General features: G+C 19.2%; 6 protein-coding genes across 6 annotated transcripts; 3 read left to right on the top strand and 3 right to left on the bottom strand. All coding sequences in view use genetic code 6, as the record gives it.

The window, feature by feature from the left end:
* Nucleotides 1-709: 709 nt before the first annotated feature.
* TTHERM_00037440 (AMP-binding enzyme family protein) lies at nucleotides 710-3,000 on the top strand (the record flags this gene model as incomplete). Its single annotated transcript, XM_972052.3, has 3 exons — nucleotides 710-2,436; nucleotides 2,539-2,783; nucleotides 2,831-3,000. 3 exons carry the CDS (start codon nucleotides 710-712, stop codon nucleotides 2,998-3,000), a joined length of 2,142 nt encoding a protein of 713 aa, XP_977145.3.
* A 784-nt stretch (nucleotides 3,001-3,784) lies between these two features.
* Nucleotides 3,785-5,872, top strand: TTHERM_00037430 (ABC transporter transmembrane region family protein; the record flags this gene model as incomplete). The annotated part of the gene is made up of 1 exon (XM_972051.2): nucleotides 3,785-5,872. One exon carries the CDS (start codon nucleotides 3,785-3,787, stop codon nucleotides 5,870-5,872), a length of 2,088 nt encoding a protein of 695 aa, XP_977144.2.
* A 1,101-nt stretch (nucleotides 5,873-6,973) lies between these two features.
* TTHERM_000037429 (transmembrane protein, putative) lies at nucleotides 6,974-7,673 on the top strand (the record flags this gene model as incomplete). Its single annotated transcript, XM_012797155.1, has 2 exons — nucleotides 6,974-7,013; nucleotides 7,069-7,673. The coding sequence occupies 2 exons, from the start codon at nucleotides 6,974-6,976 to the stop codon at nucleotides 7,671-7,673; spliced, it is 645 nt and encodes a 214-aa protein (XP_012652609.1).
* A 13,083-nt stretch (nucleotides 7,674-20,756) lies between these two features.
* TTHERM_000037428 (hypothetical protein) lies at nucleotides 20,757-21,452 on the bottom strand (the record flags this gene model as incomplete). The annotated part of the gene is made up of 1 exon (XM_012797154.1): nucleotides 20,757-21,452. One exon carries the CDS (start codon nucleotides 21,450-21,452, stop codon nucleotides 20,757-20,759), a length of 696 nt encoding a protein of 231 aa, XP_012652608.1.
* An 863-nt stretch (nucleotides 21,453-22,315) lies between these two features.
* TTHERM_000037427 (hypothetical protein) lies at nucleotides 22,316-22,639 on the bottom strand (the record flags this gene model as incomplete). The annotated part of the gene is made up of 1 exon (XM_012797153.1): nucleotides 22,316-22,639. The coding sequence occupies one exon, from the start codon at nucleotides 22,637-22,639 to the stop codon at nucleotides 22,316-22,318; it is 324 nt and encodes a 107-aa protein (XP_012652607.1).
* Nucleotides 22,640-22,672: 33 nt separating this feature from the next.
* TTHERM_000037426 (hypothetical protein) lies at nucleotides 22,673-24,731 on the bottom strand (the record flags this gene model as incomplete). Its single annotated transcript, XM_012797152.1, has 10 exons — nucleotides 22,673-22,781; nucleotides 22,944-23,027; nucleotides 23,209-23,298; nucleotides 23,504-23,587; nucleotides 23,702-23,791; nucleotides 23,933-24,022; nucleotides 24,156-24,245; nucleotides 24,407-24,502; nucleotides 24,589-24,638; nucleotides 24,693-24,731. The coding sequence occupies 10 exons, from the start codon at nucleotides 24,729-24,731 to the stop codon at nucleotides 22,673-22,675; spliced, it is 822 nt and encodes a 273-aa protein (XP_012652606.1).
* Nucleotides 24,732-24,930: the final 199 nt, after the last annotated feature.

The following is a 24,930-nucleotide window of genomic DNA, read 5'->3' as shown; positions in this document are numbered from 1 at the left end:
ATCTCAATTTTAAATTTGGAGGTTTTATTTAAAATTCATGAAGATTGGATAGATAGGATTTTTCATAGTTAACTTAAATTTTATTATTTACTCATTAATGTTAGCTTATGTAATTTATTAGATTCTTAAAAATATTATATTTAAAATTAATATCTCTCTAAGACATATATAGACATATTTAATAAATTTATTTTGAACTTAATTTAAAATTTCTATTGATTAATATCTCAAAATAAACTTGGTTTGTATTTTAAATAAAATTTGAAATTAAAATATAATTATTACTTTAATTAATTATTAACATTAATTAATTTGCTCATTTTAGAAATATTTAAGAAAATATATTGCTGGTTGACGAGTTTGTTTTTAGAAATCATGATTATTAATTCTTTAAATAAAAACAATAAATAATAGTTTAGAAAAAAATATATTAGTCAATTTAAATAGTTTTTTATTTTTTAATAAGTTAAAACAAACAGCTTTTTAATTGTATTTGAGAATTTCGATTATAATTAAATGTATGATTAAAACAGATGTTAAATAATTAAAATCTCCTTAGATTACATTATTAATCTTAATTTTTTACATGTAGTGTGCACATTTAAAAAACATACCAATTAAATTAAAAAACAGTGATTTTAACAAATAGAAAAGTAGAAGAAAATTACCATCAAAAATAATTATCAAATTAAAAGAATATTGTTTATAAATGATATACTCAAAATTAGATTTATTCTCATCATAGTTCTCATTCAATGTAGGCAATTAATTAAAAAAGGGTACTCTTTTTGGAACCATACTAACAGTTTTTGTTATTTTAGGAATTTTTATTTATTTTCTTTCCATTATGTATGATTATGCAAATAATTACATTGAGCCAAGTTTTAGATCCCAAACATTTATACACGATACATAAATTGATCTTACATTAAATAAAGATTTGGTTGCTTTCAGGTATGAATATGACACAAACCTTAGCATAGACTTAATCTAAAAAGATTAGAATAAAACTTATGTCGTTTATATGGCTTAATTTTACCTTTTTAATAGAAGTGAACAAGTAGTCATTTAGTTAGATGTTATTGATTGCACTAATCCTATTCTAATAGGATTTAAATGTTTAAATTTCTCTAAAATTTTAAATCACACTCTCTCCTTAGATACAAAAAATAGTTTAATCTCTTAAATTAATATAAACACCTATGGGTGCTATGATTAAGATGATGTTAAGACCTATATCCCTGAAAATTGTGCTAGTTAAAAAGAAATTGACAGAATAATAAATGGTTAAAATGCTGTTTTGAGACTATAGTTGTTAACTTCGTAGTATAATACATCATCCTAAGAAGTATAAAACAGTTATAGAAATGCATATGTGTTCACGTTAGCTAACTAGTAAATACTATCCAGAATAAAGATTTAAAAATAAGTTACTTCTGTTAAAAAAGGACTTTTAATTTAAGAGCAAACTTCGTTTTCTTCACCTATTTCTTATACTTAGTAAGATTAAACTTTAGATAGGAATTATACAAGTAAATATGTTGGTGTAGAGCCATACAGTAAAATGTTGATATATCTAGATGAAGTAGTGTAGCAAACAGAAATTTAATATCCTTCGCTTCCTTAAGTATTTTCTTAGGTCAATAGTACACTAACACTTTTGATGATGGTTGGTGTGGTTGGCAGAGCTATATCATTAAAATCAATACGAAAAGACTTTCTCTTACTATTTTTAAATAATATTTATCAAGACACCCTTTTTCAAGTTTTAAAACAAGATTGTTTGAATTAGTAATTAGATTAATAACAAAATAGCAATTAGTAACAATTAAAAAAGTAAATATCTCAAGAGGATAAAACAAATTAAATATTAAATAAAGAAGAGGAAATAGAAATAGATGATGTTAAAGAGAGTGATGTAATTACCCCATCATAATTAATTCCTTCCTTCTATAATAAGTTTAAATAACAATTAGATGGTAAACTTTCAACTTTCTCAATATAGAATGGTCAAACCAGCTAATTATAAGACACTTTAAATTTTAGCGTTGCAATCAATGAATAATAAAATATTGTGGAAAATACATAAAATAAGTTTAAATATTTAGATAATTTGAGCTTTAGCTTTAAAGAGTCATAAATATTAAATTAGAAACCTTTAAACTAAATAAGCCAAAAACCATTCTTTTAGCTAAAAAAATAAACTTTGAAAAAGAGTAAAACCAAAGAAAGTATTTTTAATTAAAAGACTTCAAGTACATAAGAAAATAATGCTGTTAAAAAGAAAAGCTATTAATATGAATTAAAATAAAAACAAGAAAAAGCCAATGAAGAGATATCTGAAAAAAAGAATTCAAATAGTTACAAGCAGAGAATATCTGAAATGTAGAAGATGGGGTATTCTGATAAAGTCAAAAATCTCATATTTGGATATAAGTAAAACAAACAAATAAATAAATAAATATATATATATATAAATAAATTAATAAATAAATAAATAAATAATAAGCTAAAATATATTTAATTTTTATAAAAAAGAATTTGTAAACGAAGGTAAGAAAAAGTGAATTATTTAAATACTTAAAGGCAGATCTAAGCAATTTAAAAATAACTTTTGGGTGAATTAAATATTTTAAACTTCTTTTCAGACTTTATGTTCTTGAAGAAAGCTATCATGCTTATACTTACTTAAGATTAGTTAGCAGCTTTGAAATGTATCGGACTTTCATCTAATATTTTAGATTTAGACTAAAAAAATATAGAGAATAGCTTTGATTAATATGGTAAATTTTTTTATAAAATAGCATTTTTATTTAAAATACTAATATAGAAAATAGTTTAAGTCACTATGAAAAGTAAAATTTAATATTAAAATCTGAGAAATTATAGTAGAAATTTATAGATAATTTTATGAACAGGTGCTCTGGTAGTAGCAATAAACTTAATGATCTTGATATTTAAATTTTATCACAATTAAAATAGAGTTATATAAATAAATGATAAATATATATTTATAAATATATGTTATGTATTTTTTTTAATTTAAATTCGTTTTGTTTAAAAATTTATCTTGAAATATTTAATTTTAAAACCAGGATCGGCTATACATATTTTTATTATAGTTGAGTACAAAATTATGTGAATTTATAGTATATAATTAATTCTTTTGACCAATAAAATCTATTAATTTACATAAGAAGAATATTAACCTATTAAGAATTTTTTTATTTTTAATAATCTAAATAAAATAAGCAAACATACTCATTTACCTTTAACTTAGCTATTTATTAATCCATCAACATATTATTTATAGACAATATTATGATGAATTAATTAAATTTAATTTTAGACAAACCTCTTAATGAAGGTAATTTTGGTTTCAGCAAAAAAATGTTGTAGAATCATAATATGATATATTTTATTGAATTTTTAGTTCAAATTTATTTTTTAAGCACCGCACAATATAAGAATGAAGGCTATAAGATAAACTTTTTAACTTCCCTTTATGATACTTAGTAGATATTATTTGTTTTGATTACTAAACAAAATTAACTTTTAAAATCTGATATATTTTTGTCTATTAAAGTATATTCTTTTATTAAATTATAGACAATAGAGACTCTTATCAGGTTTTGATTAAAAAAATTTAGTAAATTATTTATTTTTAATTTTTGATATTCCATTTTTACAATAATTCTTAATGTGTATTACTATTTTTTTAATCTTTGCCTAAATTGTGAGGTATTTTATTTAGTAAATTATAAAAATTAAATAATAATTATAAATGTAATATCTAGAAAAACTGAAATCGTTTGCTAATTGCTCTCTTCAAAATGAAGTGAGTAAAAAAGATGAAATATAGAAATCTAAAAAAAAGGAGATTCCATCTCAATTTTAAATTTGGAGGTTTTATTTAAAATTCATGAAGATTGACTGGAGAGGATTTTTCATAGTTAACTTAAATTTTATTATTTGCTCACTTATTTTAGCTTATGAACCCTTCTTAATGATAGAACTCAAATAAAGTTTGTAGGAATAGAATTATTCTTAAGTCAAATATCTCCTTTTTTGTTACATTGTATGCTAAATAATAGAATAAATTTTACACTATTAAGAATTGTAATACTATTTTAATACAAACGATATAGCTAGATAAAGAATATAAAAATCAATTTTAGAGCATTTATTTAGTCTAGACATCTAATTCTTTGAGGATAATAAGGTTACATATCTTTCAAATATTGTATAAGAAGGAGCAGAATAGATCACATCTGAAATATCTTATGGAAAGTTTACCAAAATTTTTAACTAGTATACTGAAATAATTAGTCAACTTATTTTTGTTTATTGCTAGAGTCCTTAAATATTTTTGTTTGTTTCTGTTATTGCAATAATTGGTGCTATCATTAATTATTTTATTAACATAAAAAAACAAAAATCTGAAAAGAATACTGATTTCTAAAACGAATACAAAGTCTTTGCTTTGGATGATATTATTACAAATATTCATTTAATTAAAATATTTAACAAAGAACAAAATGAAATTGAAAATCTGACAAAAATAATAAATGATAACAGCAAAAATCAAAACTAAATTGAGTATTTAAAGTAACTCAAATATTTAATAAGAAACTTTTGTTTTCATGCTATGAAATTAGGAATCATTTTGCTTTTAGTAATTTCTGGTCTTGAAGATTCTTAAAATAAAAGCATAATTATTAACAGTCTTGCAGAGATTTTAGTTTATGTTTACAGTGCAATCTTACTTTCAAAAGATATTTCTAAGGTAATTATCAGCAAACCTGCTAAATATTACCATAAAAAATATAAATATATTGGAAAGGTTATGAGGCTCTTCGAAATAAAACCTAAAATAAAAGATAATAATATAAGTAGCGAGAAAAATTAACCTATTTAATATTTAAAAGGAAGTATAAAGTTTGAAAATGTAAATTTTAAATATCCAATTACAACAGATTCACTTTTCAAGTAAAAGCAAATTGATAAATAGGATTCTGAAGTTGATTATGATAGTTCAGAATCTGAATCTTCTCTTTAAGATTGTAACTAAGAATTAGATAGCCATAGTTCCTTGGATGGTTTTGATTCTTAAAACTCACTAGATTAAACCTAATTAAAAGATAAATATAAACTCTAGCGAAAATACGTTTTATAAAACATCAATTTTGAAATAAAACCAGGTTAATTAGTAGCTTTTGTTGGAATGAGTGGAAGTGGAAAATCAACTCTAGTAAAACTAATTGAAAGATACTATGATGTTGAAGAAGGTGTTATAATGTTGGATGATAAAAACATCAAAGATATTCCTTTAAACTACTTAAGAGGCAGCATTGGGTTAGTTAATTAAGAACCTTCTCTCTTTGATAATGATATAGAATACAACATTACATATGGATGTTAAGATGGTAAATATACTTAAGAGGAATTAAGATAAATTTGTGATGTTAGTGGAGTGAGTGAATTTGTCTTTGATGAATAAAGATTTCCTGAAGGCCTAAAAACTCTAGTAGGGTCTAAAGGCATTAAATTGAGTGGCGGATAAAAGCAAAGAATAGCAATAGCAAGAGCTCTGATGAAAAAGCCAAGTATTTTAATATTAGATGAAGCCACAAGCTCTTTAGATGCTTAAAGTGAGCATTTAGTACAAAAATATATAGACTAACTCATGGGTTACAGAGGAATCACAATTATAGTGATAGCTCATAGACTTAGCACTATAGTAAAAAGCGATGTAATTTATGTAATGGAAAATGGTGAAATAAAAGAGTATGGAAATCATTCATAACTTATAGCTTAAAATGGAGTCTATAAAAGACTAGTATACCATCAAATTTAAATTCATAACTCATGAAATTTAGTCATTTATTTCTACTTTTTTAGAAGCAATCGCTTTTTTCAAATTAAAAATAGTTAGCATAAATTTTCATTATTTTTTATGTACTTTTTAATTTGTGTTGTAATTAATTTTTTTAAAAAAATTTTATTATCAAAATTAAAAAATTAATTAAGGCTTTCAAGTAAATAAGAAAAATTACAGCACCATTAGTAATAAGTTAGAATTTTAAGAGAAAAATATAAGTAACTAACTTATTGACTTGGTTGTTGATAACTAATTCATTCTATCAAGACTATAAATAACTATTTAGTTTTAAATTAATAGTTTGTTTATGATTTCTAAAATTAATATAAATTATTTAAAGGGTCTAATTTATTTTAAATAAATACTTTAAATATTATTTTTGATTTACATTTTCAATTCACATAATCATCAAAAATAATTAAAGCATCTACTTACGCATTTTGAGAAATAAATTAGAAATTTAATACATTAATCAACCTATAAAAATTTTAACTGATTTAATGTATAAAATTAGCATAACTTTGTAATTAAATTTTATTTAATATTATTTTTTCATGCAAAAATACTAAAAAGAGTTTTTTAAATTAGCTAAAATAAATTTATTTTTCTTATTAACCTAATTATTTATTTTAAATTATTTTTTGAAAAAAGTACAGCGCCATGAGTAATAGAGAATAATTAGTATAATTCTATTGAAAGACTATTGATAATAAATAGTCTAACATTAGAAGAAGACTTAATGATGAAGTAACTCATTGGCTTGACAATAAATAATCTATAGTATATTGAGCTTATATATCTAGAATTAATTTTATTAAGTAATTTATGGTTTTGAAAATTAATATAAATATTTAAAGTGTCTAATTAAATGACTAAATGGCTCAATCAAATCAATATTTAAAAATTTAACTCATTTTTCTATATTAAGAATGAATCTTTAAAAATAAATGAGTTAAACTGCTCACTTAAATAATTAAATTAGATAAAGGGATAATATATTTATTATCATTTTATGATAATAATTTACCATAAAATAACATCCGAAAAAAATAGTAGAGCGCCGTGAGTAATAGAGAGAATTTGCATGCAATTATGAAGTAACTCATTGACTTGACTATTGATAATTGTTAGTGTATTGAGCTTATATATCTAAAATTAATTTTATAAAGTAATTTGTGGTTTTGAAGATTAAGATAAAATATTTAAAGTGTCTAATTAAATAACTATCTATCTATCTAACTAACTAACTAATTTAATCAAATTTATATTTAAAAATTTCCATTCTTTTTCTATCTTAATTAATCTTTCAAAATAAATTGGCGAAAAGCATTTATTTAGCTAAATTTAATAACTAAATTAGATATTTAATAATTTTTTAAGTAAATAAAACTCAAAAACTTTTTAAAAAGTGATAACATTTGAAAAAAGATTACAGCATACACCTAGAGTAGTTCGCTTGACTAATATATTATTGTTAATCTCAGATTATATTTCTAGAATTAACTTTAAAATGTAATTTATGGCTTTCAAAATTAAGATAAAATATTTAAATTATCTTTAAAAATAAAAATTGACTTCAAGTATGTATGTATGTATGTATGTATGTATGTATGTATGTATGTATGTATGTATGTATGCATTTAAGCTTAATCTTATTATTAAATTTGATTAAAAAATATTTCTGAATTAATAAATCAAAAACTTTTAAAAAAGCAACAAATATTCATTAACATATGTTAATAAAAATTTATTTTAAAACAAAAATGCCTCAAAAAATAGTTTGGTGCCATGAGTAATAGATAGAATTTGAACGTAATTATGAAGTAACTCATTGACTTGACTATTAATAATTAATATAATATTGAACTTATATATTTAAAATTAATTTGAAAATATAATATATGGTTTTGGAAATTAAGACAATATATTAAATGCGTCTAATTAAATAACTAAACTAACTCAATCTAATCAACATTATAAAATTTAAATCATTTTTTTATCTTAATGAATCTTTAAAATAAAAATTGACTAAATATGTATTTAGTGGATAAATCTTGTAATTAAATTAGATTTAAAATATTTTTTTAAGAGTTTGTAATGCTCAAAAACTTTTTAAAAAGTGATTACTTTTGAAAAAATAATATAGCGCCATGAGTAGTAGATAGAATTTAAGCGTAATTTTGAAGTAACTCATTGACTTGACTATTGATAATTGATAGTCTATAAAATTTATATGTCTAGAATTAGTTTTAAAATATAATTTATGGTTTTAAAAATTAAGATAATATATTAAAAGTGTCTAATTAAATAATTAATCAACTAAATCAAATCAATACTTTAATATTTAAATCATTTTGTATCTTAATGAATCTTTAAAATAAAAATTGACTAAAGCATGTATGTATTAATTTGATAAATTTGTAATTAAATTAGATTTAAAATTATTTTTAAGTATTTATAATGCTCAAAAACTTTTTAAAAAGTGATTACTTTTGAAAAAATAGTATAGTGCCATGAGTAGTAGATAGAATTTAGGCGTAATTTTGAAGTAACTCATTGACTTGACTATTGATAATTGATAGTCTATAAAATTTATATGTCTAGAATTAGTTTTAAAATATAATTTATGGTTTTAAAAATTAAGATAATATATTAAAAGTGTCTAATTAAATAATTAATCAACTAAATCAAATCAATACTTTTAAATTTAAATCATTTTGTATCTTAATGAATCTTTAAAATTAAAGTTGACTTAAAGTATGTTATTTGCTAAATCTTATGATTAAATTAGATTTTAAATAATTTTTTTAAAATTTAAAAACTTTAAAAAAAAAGCGATAAAATATTAAGTAGCATTTTATGTTAAAAATTTACTTTAAAATAACTTCTGAAAAATAGTACAGTGCCATGAGTAATAGATAGATAGAATTTAAGAAAATTATGAAGTAACTCATTGACTTGACTATGAATAATTTATATTTTTTTGAGCTTATTTATATATTCAGAATTAGCTTAATAATATAATTTATGGTTTCTAATATCAAAATAGAATAATTAAATTGTCTAATTATATCAAATTAATATTTATAAATAAATTTTTAATTAATTTTTACTGATCTTACAAACTTAATTTTTTTAACTTAATAGACATATTTATTTAATATATTTGAAACATAATTAGATTTAACTTTTATTTTTAATTAAAATTTTTTAATTTTAATTTTTTTAAAATTAAAAAATTTAATCAAATTAATTAAGGTTTTCACATAAATTTTTTAAAAATTACAGCACCATTAATAATAAGTTTGAATTCACAGAAAAAAATTTGAAATAACTTATTGATTAGGCTATTGATAACTAATTGATTGTATAACTCTGTTAACTATTTACTTTAGATTAATAATATCTTTATGTTTCTAAAATAATATCAATTGTTTAAAGCTTCTATCTCATTTTAAATTAATACTTTAAATATTAGTTTTGATAATTTTTTTAATTCACATTTTCATCAAAAAATAATTAATGCCTCTATCTACTTATCTATTTTGAGAATTAAATTAGAAATTTACTATTAAAATGAACCTATAAAAATAATAACTGATTTAAAGTATAAAATTAATTAGCATAACTTTGTAGTTAAATTGCAATTAATATTATTTTTTCATTCTTAAATACTAAAAAAAATTTTTTATTTAGCTAAAATATACTTTTCATATTAGGTAGGTTAGGGTCATAATTTATGATAAATAATATTTAAAAAAAAGTACAGCGCCATGAGTAATAGATAGAATTTGAGAAGCTTAAAATTATGAAGTAACTCATTGACTTGACTATTGATAATTAATATTATATTGATCTCATATATTCAGAATTAACTTAATAATATAATTTATGGTTTTCTAAATTGAAACAAATTATTTAAAGTGTCTAATTAATTAAATAAAATTATAATTTAAAAAATAAATTTTAATTCATTTTTCTTTCTTATTCATTCTTTAAAAATAAATACTGATTTAAAGTATCTATCTACCTAACTAAATTTTATAATTAAATTAAATTTAGTATTATTTTTTAATGTACTAACTAATACTAATGATAGCTTTTTTTTAGAGCAATAATAACTTTTGAAAAAAATAGTACTATGCCATAATAGATAGAATTTGAGCATAAACATCAAGTAACTGATCCATAAGTAATAAAAATAATTTGAGTGAAATAATGAAGCAACTCACTGACTTGACTATTGGCAATTAGTTAACTAATAAGATGAAAAAATTAGAGTTAGCTTAATAAAATAATTTATGGTTTTAATAATGAAAATAAAATTCTTAAAGTCTCTAATAAACTCAAATCATTAGTTTAAAAATAAATTTTAATTCATTTAAAGTATTTTACTAACTAAGCATTATCTTAAATTTGATTTAATTCTATTTGCTCATACATTAATACTTATTAATGTTTTTTTATTAATGGTTAAATATATTTTTCAAATTAGGGTAATAAATAAATAACTTAAATATTTCATTAAAAAAAATAGTACAGCGTATTGAGTTAGAATTTGAGCCTAATGATCAAGTAACTCATCCGTGATTCAGATAAGCAATTTAAATTTAGAGAAGTAACTCATTGGCTTGACTATTTTTTGATAGTTAATTGTCTATTGAAATAATAAATTCAATATTTAGTTTAAAATATATTTTATGGTTTTGAAATTTAGGATAATATATTCAAAGTGTCTAATTAAATAGCTAACTAAACAACTAACCCAATCAAATTAATATTTTAAAGTTAAAAAATTTTTTCTATCTTAATCAATCTTTAAAAGTAAAATTGGCTTAAAGCATAAATATACCTAACTAAAAATTCTTATTAAATTAGATTTCAAAGAATTTATAATAAATAATAAAATATTTATTATCATATTAAGATAAAAATTAGTTTAAAATAACTTTTGAAAAAAACAGTGCAGCGCCATGAGTAATAGATAGAATTTGAGCGTAATTGTGAAGTAACTCATTGACTTGACTATTGATAATTGATAATCTAATGATTTTATATATTTAAAATTAGTTTTAAAATATAATTTATGGTTTTAAAAATTAAGATAAAATATTTATAGTGTCTAATTAAAAAATTAACTAACTAAATCAATATTTTGAAATTTAAATAATTTTTCTATCTTAATTATTTTTAAAAAATAAAAATAGATTTAAAGCATGGTATTTATTGAACTAGCTAAATTTTATAATAAAATTAGATTTTAATTATTTTAAATTCTTGATAATATCCAATAATTATTTAAAAAGTGATAAAATATTTATTATCAATTTATAGTAATGATTAATTCATTATATAATTTTTGAAAAAATAGTACAGCGCCATGAGTAATAGATAGAATTTGAGTGTAATTATGAAGTAACTCATTGACTTGACTATTAATAATTGATAGTCTAATTATCTAATATAGAATTAATTTTAGTATATAATTTATGGTTTTAAAAATTAAGATAATTTATTAAAAGTGTCTAACTAAATAATTAACTAACTAGCTAAATCAAATTAATATTTTGAAATTTAAATCATTTATATATCTTAATTAATTTTTAAAAATAAAAATAGACTTAAAGTATGGTATATATTGAGCTAAATTTAAAAATAAAATTAGATTTTTAATTATATTAAATTCTTGATAATATCCAAAAATTATTTAAAAAGTGATAAAACATTTATTATCAATTTATAGCAATGATTATTTCATTATATAACTTTTGAAAAAATAGTACAGCGCCATGAGTAATAGATAGAATTTGAGCGTAATTGAGAAGTAACTCATTGACTTGACTATTGATAATTGATAGTTTTATGATCTTATATATCTAGAATTAGTTTTAAAATATAATTTATGGTTTTAAAAATTAAGATAATTTATTAAAAGTGTCTAACTAAATAATTAACTAACTAGCTAAATCAAATTAATATTTTGAAATTTAAATCATTTATATATCTTAATTAATTTTTAAAAATAAAAATAGACTTAAAATATGGTATATATTGAGCTAAATTTAAAAATAAAATTAGATTTTTAATTATATTAAATTCTTGATAATATCCAAAAATTATTTAAAAAGTGATAAAACATTTATTATCAATTTATAGCAATGATTATTTCATTATATAACTTTTGAAAAAATAGTATAGCGCCATGAGTAATAGATAGAATTTGAGCGTAATTTTGAAGTAACTCATTGACTTGACTATTGATAATTGATAGTATAATGATCTTATATATCTAGAATTAGTTTTAAAATATAATTTATGGTTTTCAAAAATTAAGATATAATATTTATAGTGTCTAATTAAAAAATTAACTAACTAAATCAATATTTTGAAATTTAAATCGTTTTTCTATCTGAATTTTTTTAAAAAATAAAAATAGACTTAAAGTATCGTATATATTGAGCTAAATTTTATAATAAAATTAGATTTTTAATTATTTTTAATTTGTAATAATATCCAAAAAATTATTTAAAAAGTGATAAAATATTTATTATCAATTTATTGTAATGATTAATTCAATATATAAATTTTGAAAAAATAGTATAGCGCCATGAGTAATAGATAGAATTTGAGCGTAATTGTGAAGTAACTCATTGACTTGACTATTGATAATTGATAGTATAATGATCTTATATATTTAAAATTAGTTTTAAAATATAAATTATGGTTTTAAAAACTAAGATAATACATTAAAAGTGTCTAATTAAATAATTAACTAACTAACTAAATCAAATCAATATTTTGAAATTTACATCTTTTTTATATCTTAATTAATTTTTAAAAATAAAAATAGACTAAAACATGGTGTATATTGAGCTAAATTTTATAATAAAATTAGATTTTTAATTATTTTTAATTTGTAATAATATCCAAAAAATTATTTAAAAAGTGATAAAATATTTATTATCAATTTATTGTAATGATTAATTCAATATATAAATTTTGAAAAAATAGTACAGCGCCGTGAGTAATAGATAAAATTTGAGCATAATTATGAAGTAACTCATTGATTTGACTATTGATAATTGATATTCTTTATATATTTAAAATTAATTTTCGTATATATTTTATGGTTTTAAAAATTAAGATAATATATTAAAAGTGTCTATATAAATAATTAACTAACTAACTAAATCAAATCAAATTAATATTATAAAAATTAAATTATTTTTCTATCTTAATGAATTTTAAGAATAGAAATTGACTGAAAGCATTCATTTAGCCAAATCTTATAAATCTTATGATAATATTAAAAATATTTTTTTTTAAGAATTAATAATAATAATCACCTAAAAAAAATAGTACAGCGCCATGAGTAATAGATAGAATTTGAGCGTAATTATGAAGTAACTCATTGACTTGACTATTGATAATTGATAGTCTAATGATATTATATATTTAAAATTAATTTGAGTTTATAATTTATGGTTTTAGGAATTAAGATAATATATTAAAAGTGTCTAATTAAACAAATTAACCCATTCAAATCAATATTATAAAATTTTAATAATTTTTCTATCTTAATGAATCTTTAAAAATAAAAATTGAGTTAAAGCATAAATTTAGCTAAATCTTGTTTTTAAATTATATTTTAAATAATTTTGTAAGAGTTATTAATTGAAAAAATATTTTAAAAAGTGATAAAATATTTATTAATAAATGATGATAATTAATTATACCGTAAATACTCTTATTTAAGACTACCTAAAATTCTATTATCAATAAATTTAATCAGCTTATAGCAACCAAAATCAAATTTTTATATTTTTTAATTTTAAATAATGATATTTAATTTTTTATATTAGCTATTTAAATTTTGTATTGTCTAAAATGTTAATAATTAATTATTGTTTCAATTATTCATTTTAAGTAATTTATTTCTAACTTTTTAATAGCTGTTGCAACTCAATTATTAGTAAATAGAGTGTAATTTCTATGTGTTCTACTCTAGCAAACTCGACTAGTCTTTTATCTTTGAATATTAGGCAACCGTAAAAATAATCATTTTAGTTTTTTTTTTAAATTATTCTTATTTTTTATCAGTTAATATGATGGATATTATACAGAGAGAGAAACAGTAAGCATTGTTTCTGATTTAGAAAACTGTGCACATCTAAATACTTTGTAACTCAGTATTTATTGGTAAAAGTTTTTTTTATTACATAAAAGCTTATCCTAAACCTTAAATTTGAAAAAAATAATCAAGTCTTTTAATTATTTAATTTATTTATTTATGGTATGTATTTATTTCGAAAATAATGTATTTTATTTTTCAATTTAACAATTTATTTATTTAATATATAAAGTGAAAATTATTGGTAATTAAGGAATTAGATCTTTAAAATCAAGAGAGTTGTTAAATTAGACCAACGATAGCAAGATTTTACTTATTATAATTATTTTAATGAATTTTGATAATATTAATTTCAATTAAAATTTGTTGAATTTATTTATATTTTACTTTCATTTTATCAATGTTGCTTGAGATAATTTATATTAGTTATTTAAAAAATAAATGTGAATATATAAATACTTTAAATTTATCTTTTTATTTTACTATTTTAAATGTTTACTTACACCTCTTTATTTATTTATTCTAGTCTATATCATATCTATTAAAATATTATCGAAGATTAAATACCTAACTAAATATATAAAATAATAAGGAACTTACCTAATTGGAAAAGAATTCAAATTGTCAAACACTAATCCAGCAACATTTTTTTTAACCTAATCAAATAAAATACTGGAAAATAGAAGAAATTAGAAAATAGTTTTACAGTTTTTCTGAAAAATAAAAATATGTTTTAAGTAAAATTAAGCCAATATGATCTTTATTTCATAATATTTAGGTATTATTTTATTATATTTAAGCAAATTACTGAGTTGATACAAATATTTTGATAAAATTATGCACTTTTTTGAAGAATATTTGTTAAATTTGTATATATTTAAAGGTTTTCTAATAGAGGATTTAATTTTAATTAATTTTCTCCATTCAAAATAAAATAATTTATGCTTGCTTTTTTTAATTCCAAAAATTGTTTGTATTGAGGGTCTAGGTTTAGATGTTATAAGGAAATACTAAAAAGGTATTGAAAAATAAAAGTGTTTTATTTTTTGATGCAAATCTATTTTGTCTTATTAATTAATTAAATTAAAAAAAAATAATGATAAAACTCTTTTATCTCAAAAAAAAAAAAGAACTAATTTGATTTTTGCAAATTTACTTATTTCTTCTAGGTTAATTCATACATAAATACAAATCAAAATTGGAAAAAAATAGATTAAAATCAATCTATTTCAATAAATTACATTTTTACTACAAATATAAAATATTTATCAACAAAATATCTCTAATTTTTTTTATAAAATATAAGACAAATTATTAAAAAAACTTTGCAATTCATTCTTTGAGTATATATAGCTTTGCTGTTTAAAAAAATGGCTATTGCTGCTAAATATCACATAGCCATAAGGTTTTAAAAGTAAATATAAAATATCTTTTTTAATTTTTTTATATGTATTTATGAATCAAATTTAATTTGTAAAATGAGGGCACAATGGAATATTTTAAGATTTAAAAAAGGAGGGCAATTATATAAAAAATAAAAAAATATTTTAATGATTTTGTAATGTAAAACTTAAAAATGTTTTTTTATTAACGGTTAAAAAAATTTTTCAAATTAGGGAAATAAATAAATAACTTAAATATTTCATTAAAAAAAATAGTACGGCGCCATGAGTTAGAATTTGAGCCTAATGATCAAGTAACTCATCTAGTTTGAGAAGAAATTTAAATTTAAAGAAGTAACTAATTGGCTTGACTATTTTTTGATAGTTAATAATTAATTGAACTAAAAAATTAAAAATTTATTTTAAAATATAATTTATAGTTTTGAAATTGAGGATAATTTATTCAAAGTGTCTAATCAAATAACTAACTAAGTAACTAACTAACCCAATCAAATAAATATTTTAAAATTAAAAAAAAAATTTTCTATCTTAATCAATCTTTAAAAGTAAAATTGTCTTAAAGCACTTATTTAGCTAACTAAAACTTCTTATTAAATTAGGTTTTAAATATTTTTTTCAGAATTTGTAATACTCAAACACATGCTTTAAAAAAAAAAAATTAAATGATAAAATATTTGTTATCATATTAAGATAAAAATTAGTTTAAAATAACTTTTGAAAAAATAGTGCTGCGCCATGAGTTAATATTTCGGCCTAAGCCCTAATGATCACTCACCCTTGTGAGTCAGAAGCAATTTAAATGTAAGAAGTAACTCATTGGCTTGACTATATTTTGATAGTTAAATAATCTATTAAGCTTATAAATTCAAATTTTATTTTAAAATATAATTTATGGTTTTGAAATTTAGGATAATATATTGAAAGCGTCTAATTAAATAGCTAATTAATAAATTATCTAACCCAATCAAATAAATATTTTAGAATTAAAAAATTTTTTCTATTAATCAATCTTTAAAAGTATTTTCTTAAAGCACATATTAAAAAAATTAGCTAACAAAAACTTCTTATTAAATTAGGTTTTAAATATTTTTTTCAGAATTTTTAATACTCAAACACATGCATTTAAAAAAATAAAGGATAAAATATTTTTTATCATATTAAGATAAAAATTAGTTTAAAATAACTTTTGAAAAAAATAGTGCGGCGCCATGAGTTAATATTTCGGCCTAAGCCCTAATGATCACTCACCCTTGTGAGTCAGAAGCAATTTAAATGTAAGAAGTAACTCATTGGCTTGACTATATTTTGATAGTTAAATAATCTATTAAGCTTATAAATTCAAAATTTATTTTAAAATATAATTTATGGGTTTTAAAATTTAAGATAATATATTGAATGTCTAATTAAATAGCTAACTAACTAACCCAATCAAATTAATTTTAAAGTTAAAAATTTTTTTCTATCTTAATCAATGTTTTAAAGTAAAATTGGCTTAAAGCACGTATTTAGCTAACTAAAATTTCATATAAATTAGATTTTAAATAATTTATAATACTCAAACACATACTTTTAAAAAAATAAATGACAAAATATTTATTATCATATTAAGATAAAAATTAGTTTAAAATAACTTTTGAAAAAAATAGTGCTGCGCCATGAGTTAGTATTTCGGCCTAAGCCCTAATGATCACTCACCCTTGTGAGTCAGAAGCAATTTAAATGTAAGAAGTAACTCATTGGCTTGACTATTTTTTGATAGTTAAATAATCTATTGAGCTTGTAAATTCAAAATTTATTTTAAAATATAATTTATGGGTTTTGAAATTTAATATAGTATATTGAATGTCTAATTAAATAGCTAACTAACCAACTAACCCAATCAAATTAATATTATAAAGTTAAAAAATTTTATCTATCTTAATCAATCTTTAAAAGTATAATTGGCTTATAGCACATATTTAGCTAACTAAAATTTCATAGAAATTAGATTTTAAATATTTTTAATTAATTAATAATACTCAAAAAAACATACTTTAAAAAAAATAAATGATAAAATATTTATTATCATATAAAGATAAAAATTAGTTTAAAATAACTTTTTAAAAAATAGTGCGGCGCCATGAGTATTTCGGCCTAAGCCCTAGTGATCAAATAATTCATCCTTATGATCAAATAATTCATCCTTGTGAGTCAGTAAGTAATATAAGAAGTAACTCATTGGCTTGACTATAGTTTGATTGTTAAATAGTCTATTGAGCTTATAAATTCAAAATTTATTTTTAAATATAATTTATGGGTTTTGAAATTTAGGATAAAATATTGAAAGTGTCTAATTAAATAGCTAACTAACTAACTAACTAACTAACTAACTAACTAACTAACTAACTTATTAACCAACTAACCTAATCCAATCAAATTAATATTTTAAAGTTAAAAAATGTTTCTATCTTAATCAATCTTTAAAAGTAAAATTGGCTTAAAGCACATATTTAGCTAACTAAAACTTCTTATTAAATTAGATTTTAAGTATTTTTTAAAGAATTTATTATACTCAAACATATAATTTTAAAAAAATAAATGATAAAATATTTATTATCGTATTAAGATAAAAATTAGTTTAAAATAACTTTTGAACAAAATAGTTTCATTGACTTGACTATTGATAATTGATATTGTAATGATCTTATATATCTAGAATTAGTTTTAAAATATAATTTATGGTTTTCAAAAATTCAGATAAAATATTTACAGTGTTTAATTAAAAAATAACTAACTAACTAACTAACTAACTAACTAACTAACTAACTAACTAACTAACTAACTAACTAACTAACTAACTAACTACCTAACTAACTAACTAACTAACTAACTAACTAACTAACTAACTAACTAACTAAATCAAATCTATATTTTGAAATTTAATCATTTTTCTATCTTAATTAATTTTTAAAAATAAAAATAGACTTAAAGCATAGTATTTATTGAGCTAAATTTGATAATAAAATTAGATTTTTAATTTATAATAATACCCAAAAAATTTTTTAAAAGTGATAAAATATTTATTATCAATTTATAAATTAATTCTAAATATATAATTTTTGAAAAAATAGTATAGCGCCATGAGTAATAGATAGAATTTGAGCGTAATTATGAAGTAACTCATTGACTTGACTATTGATAATTGACTGTCTAATTATCTTATATATTTAAAATTAATTTTAGTATATAATATATGATTTTAAAAATTAAGATATTATATTAAAAGTGTCTAGTTAAATAATTAACTAATTTACTAACTAACTAAATCAATATAAGAAAAATTTAATCATTTCTCTATCATACTGAATTTTAAGAATAAAAATTGATTTAAAGCATGCATTTAGTTAAATCTTATGATTAAATTAGATTTTAAATAATTTTTTAAGAGTTAATTATGATATCGCCTAAAAAAATAGTTCAGCGCCATGAGTAAAGATAGAATTTGAGCGTAATAATGAAGTAACTCATCGACTTGACTATTGATAATTGATATTCTAATAATCTTATATATTTAAAATTAATTTTAATATATAATTTATGGTTTCGAAATTAAGATAAAATATTAAAAGTGTCTAATTAAACAAATTAACCCAATCAAATCAATATTATAAAATTTTAATAATTTTTCTATCTTAATGAATCTTTAAAAATAAAAATTGACTTAAAGCATATATTTAGCTAAGAGTTATTAATTGAAAAAATATTTTATTTAAAAAATATACTTTAAAATGACTTCTTATAATAATTATTTTAATTAATTTTGATAATATTAATTTCAATTAAAATTTGTGAATTTATTTATATTTTACTTCCATTTTATCAATTCGATGTTGCTTGAGATAATTTATATAAGTTATTTAAAAAATAAATGTGAATATATAAATACTTGAAATTTGTCTTTTTATTTTACTATTTTAAATGTTTATTTATTCTAATCTATAATCCAAGATTAAATACCTAACTAAATATATAAAATAATAAGGAACTTGCCTAATTGGTAAAGTATTAAATTGCCAAACACTAATTTAGCTACTTTTTATTTAACCTAATCAAATAAAATACTGGAAAATAAAAGAAATAATTAGAAAATAGTTTTTCAGTTTTATTGAAAAATAAAAATATGTTTTTAGTAAAATTAATTTTAAGCCTCTATAATCTTTATTTCAAAATTTTTAGGTATTATTTTTTTTTATTTAAACAAATTACTGAGTTGATATAAATATTTTGATTAAATTATGCACTTTTTTGAAGAATATTTGTTAAATTTATATATATTTAAAGGTTTTCTAATAGAGGATTTAATTTTAATTAATTTTCTCCATTCAAAATAAAATAATTTATGCTTGCTTTTTTTAATTCCAAAAATTGTTTGTATTAAGGGTATAGGTTTAGATGTTATAAGGAAATACTAAAAAGATATTGAAAAATAAAAGTGTTTTATTTTTTGATGCAAATCTATTTTGTCTTATTAATTAATTAAATTAAAAAAAATAAAGATAAAACTCTTTTATCTCAAAAAAAAAAGAACTAATTTGATTTTTGCAAATTTACTTATTTCTTCTAGGTTGATTCATACATAAATACAAACCAAAATTGGAAAAAAATAGATTAACATAAATTTATTTCAATAAATTACATTTTTACTACAAATATAAAATATTTATCAACAAAATATCTCTAATTTTTTTTATAAAATATAAGGCAAGTTATTAAAAAAACTTTGCAATTCATTCTTTAATTATATATATTACAAGAATTCACTTTATTTGCTTAACGGGTGTGTCAAACTCAAATTTATTTAGTACTCTTCTATTTCTAAATTAGTTTTTTATATTTAATATTTCAAGGTTTTCTAGTAGAGGATTTAATTTTAGTTAATTTTTTCCATTCAAAATAAAATACCTTAAGCTTGCTTTTTTTATATCCAAAAATTGATCCTATTGAGGATCTGTCTAGGTTGAGAGATTATACTGAAATACCAAAAGGTATTTAAAAAATATGTGTTTTATTTTAATTGAAATCTATTTTGTAAAAATAAATAAATTAAAAAAAAAGATAAAACTCTTTTATCTCAAAAAAGATAGATAGATCAAATTTGCTTTTTACAAATTATTCTTCATAAAAACAAAAAAAAATTGGGAAAAAATAGATTAACAACAATCTATCTATCTCAATAAATTATATATTTATTACAAACATAAAATATATATCAAAAAAATATCTCTAATTTTTTTTGATAAAATTAAACAACAATAATTTAAATAACTTTGTAATGAACTCTTTTATTATATTTTACAAAAATTCACTTTATTAGTTTAATGAGTGCTTCAAATTTTATTTGTTACTCTTACATTTCTAAATCATTTTTTTATATTTATTTTTTAAAATCATCTAAGCAGCTAATATAATCACTTATATCTATCTAAGCTTCTTAATTTATGAATTCTTTCTTTTCTTAAATTATATTTTGATTTGATTATTGATCCTATTGATTCATATTATCACTAGAGTTATTATATTTATTGACGAGCTCATTTAAGTTAAATCTCCTATTTTTTCTGGTTTGCTTCTCAAAGATGTGCACAAAAGTAAAACCTTTCAAATGACTATATTTCTTTAAACTGGGTTCTTTTAATGATGCCCTTTTAAGCTTTAACGCAGCTATCATAATATTTTTGTCTTGTTCAAAAACTCCATCGGCATAAAAAAATTGACCAATGGTTTTTAGTTTTTTCTTTAATTACTTTGGTTTAGCTTTTAACCTCAAAAGAGAATCTTCTAATCCAATACCTTATTAATTTTCTATCAAAAAGCAAGTATCTGACTAATAGATATTAATGTTTATATGTAAACTATGAAGTTATAGCTTTTTCTCCACATATAAATTGTAAAGCTCATTAAATTTCTCATAGTATATAGCCTGTTATTAAAATTCATTCTTTGCATTAAAAATGAGTTCTGAAGGAAAACAAATAAGCTGATTAACTAATTATGACATAATTAATATTTTTTGAGATGATTTAATTTATTTGTTTGTTTTCTTATTATATAATTTTTTTATATTAAATTTATTTATTATTGATTTTAGCAGAGATTCTGAATAGATTTGAATTAAACAAGATCAGACTGTGTCTCTATCAGATTGATCTAATTAATTATCTATTTTAATTTAAATACTTTTTTTTTCAATAGAAAATTAAAAATTATATTTTCAAATGTACTTATATTATATTATTATCCCAATCAACAGCCATATTTCTTTTTCATTAAGTGTTATTTTCCAGTATAAAACTAAGAGGTTTTCAAAAATTTAGTGAAAAATAATTTCTAAAATTAAAAAATAAGGTATCATTTAAAATTAAAAATAATAGAATATAAAGTACTCTAAATCCGTATACTATTAAAGTTCCTTATGCACTTTTGATTTATAATTAGAGAACCTAAATGAAAAAATATAATTAATTTATGACACTATGATAATTTATTAAAGAGAATTTACAAAAGGAGCATTTTTTGCTAGTTTGAGAAGAATAAAAATAATTTAAAGTATTCTTTCTTATATTCCAGTATTATTAAGAATTAATTAATAAAAATATTTTAAATAAAATTAAAAATTTCAAGTAAATTAATAAAACTTTTTAAAACAAATCAAAAAAACTATTTAAAGATTAATTATTTAAATAGGTCTAATTAATTTTAATTGTAAATTTATATCAATATTTATTGTTTTTTTGATGAATAAAAAATTAGAATAATTTATAGTTTCCCTACATATTATATAAATTATTGAATAATCTAATAAAAATTAGAATAATTAATAAAATATCTTTTTAATAATTTTACTAATTTTTTGTTTATATTTCAGTAATATTTATTAATAAACTAATAAAATATTGTATTATTTATTTATTTATTTTAACAAATATGCAAATATAAATTATGCACTAACTTATTATTATTTTCTTAATTTTCTTTTTCTTTTTTTATTTCAATTTTTTATACACACAAATTTATGGGGTTCTGTGTACTCTTCTTCACTTCCTTCTGTCTCTAAATCTTTTAGTGCTTGTATAAAAGTATTCTGATATTTCTTTCTGTTTTTAGTTTTGATTTCATTTTAATCCTTTTCTTACAATTAAAGTAATCGCATTAGTTATGAATTTAATTATAAAAAGATGATAACATAATGTTATAACAAATGTAATGATCTTAAACGATTCAATCCTATATTTAATTAATATTGACTAACTTCTTTATTTTCTTAGGATTAAATTTAATAAATTTCTTCTTCAGCTGGTCTTAATCAACAACTCCATGAGGATTTATGCTTAGTATTTTTTAATTATAAATATATTTGTGGTTATATGAGATAAATAAGGAAAAAATGAAAAATTTAAAAGAAAATAAAATAACACAATTTATCAAATGAAAAATTAAAACAATTTCATTGCTTGGATAAAATAATTAATTAATAAATAAAAATTATTACCCTATTATTAAATTATTGAGTTGATTGCACTAAGATAAACTAGTTAATAAATTAGAAAAGCCACAACATTCAATTTCATGAGTGCTTTTAATAAAATAATAAGAAGATATAATTTATTTAAAACTTGAAAAGAAAAACAAATTTTATAAGAAATTTGGAATATTAAATTAATGTTATTTTTAAAATTAATTAGGTCTCATTTATTTTTAATTTATTTTTGAATTTTAAAATATTTTTAAAGAAATAAAATAGAATCAAGATATACCCTATAATAATTTATAAGATTTTTAATTTAGTTAATTTCGGTAATACAGATCCTAGAGTTGAAGCTCCTTCACATTAAATTGTAGTTCTTCTTTTTATATAATATAGTATATATTAATAATTAAAAATTTAAACAAATTCTTAATAATTAAGCAAATTAATTATTAATTTAATTTTTAAAAAAAATTAAAATAAAATAAAAAACTGAAATACTAAGAAAAATTCATTATTTTTTCTAAAAATTGATTATAAAATAATAGCCAAAATATTAATAACAGCTTTATCAAAATTATTACCCCATTTCAAGAGCTAGTGCTTTAAGATTAGTGCAATTTACTAAACCAGAGACTAAGCTTATAAGACCTTTATCACCAATTCCACTTTGATAAAAATTGTTGATTTATTTGAATAAATTTGAAAATTAAATTTTATTTTATTTTTTAAGGAAAATAAACCACTTAAATAATTAAAAGTCTATATATGTATTAATTTACTTAAGCACAAGACCGAGTTCAGTAAGATTAGATAATTTTGATAAAGCAGAAGCTAAATCTAAGTATCCTTCAACTCCAAAGACATTATCCCTATCAATTTAGCAAATTATATAAAATTAATTTTAAAAATTTAATTTTTAAATTGATTGAACCAAAAGCCAAATAATAAATTTTTAATGATAGAGTCTTGTTAACAAAAATTAGAACAAAAAAAAAATAAATTATTTTTACTATAGGTCAATTCCTAAAGTTTGCAGGTTAGAGCATTTTGATAGTCCTGATGCAAAACCTTTCATACCTTCATAGCCTATTCCACAGCCACTTTTAATAAAATAAGTAATTTTTTTATTATATTTCTAAATGAAAAAATTATTGTATTTTGGTGTCCAATCAAAAATATTATTTTATCCTTAAAGATAAAGTTGTATAAAACTATTTTTCTAAATATGTTTACTCTAATAAAAGGAGTAAACCAGAGATGTTGGTACAATTTGTTATAGCAGAGCCTAAATCTAATGAATCAGATACAGAAATTGTCTAATTACTATTAATATTAAAATAAGAGAAATGTATTCAAAATGAATGATAATTTTTATTTTTTTTTAACAAAATCTAAATATAAAAATTAAAAAGTTTGAATTATAAATTTCATTTGAAAATAAGTAAATTATTATGAATTAAAAAACAATATTAATTCTGTTTTACCTGAGTTACATAGCCAAGTTTTTGAGCTTTATGCATTTTGATAAAGCTAAGAATAAACTTTTAGCATTGAATTTGCTTATTAAATCAAAACTTAATCTAAATATGTAAGAAGAAAAGATTTAGTTAGTTATAAGATAACTAATTATTAAAGAAAAAAAATGTAAATTTATAATAGTTTTTACCTAAGATAAATTTCTAGATCAGTATGATCGGATAAAGAAGAGTTTAAAAACTTTTTTTATAAAAATAATAAATTTTAATAGTTAATTTAAGATTATTAAATCACATCTTCTTAATTGTCAAAGCAAATTTTCTATTACATCATTTTTTTTTGTTTTAAAACCAATTCTTTTTTATTTAAATAACAATTTATTTCTTCAAATCAATTTTTTTATATTTGTTAATTTAAGTTATAAAATACAGCAATTTATAATTCCTAGTGAATTCAAAGTCTAAATAAAAAGATTAGATACAAATAAAGAAAAATAAAATAGTTTTCATTTAATATTCTAAATACATAATAC

Source organism: Tetrahymena thermophila (genome assembly GCF_000189635.1).
Source record: "Tetrahymena thermophila SB210 genomic scaffold scf_8254667, whole genome shotgun sequence".
Lineage (NCBI taxonomy): Eukaryota > Ciliophora > Oligohymenophorea > Hymenostomatida > Tetrahymenidae > Tetrahymena > Tetrahymena thermophila.
This window is presented reverse-complemented; position numbering and strand designations above follow the sequence as displayed.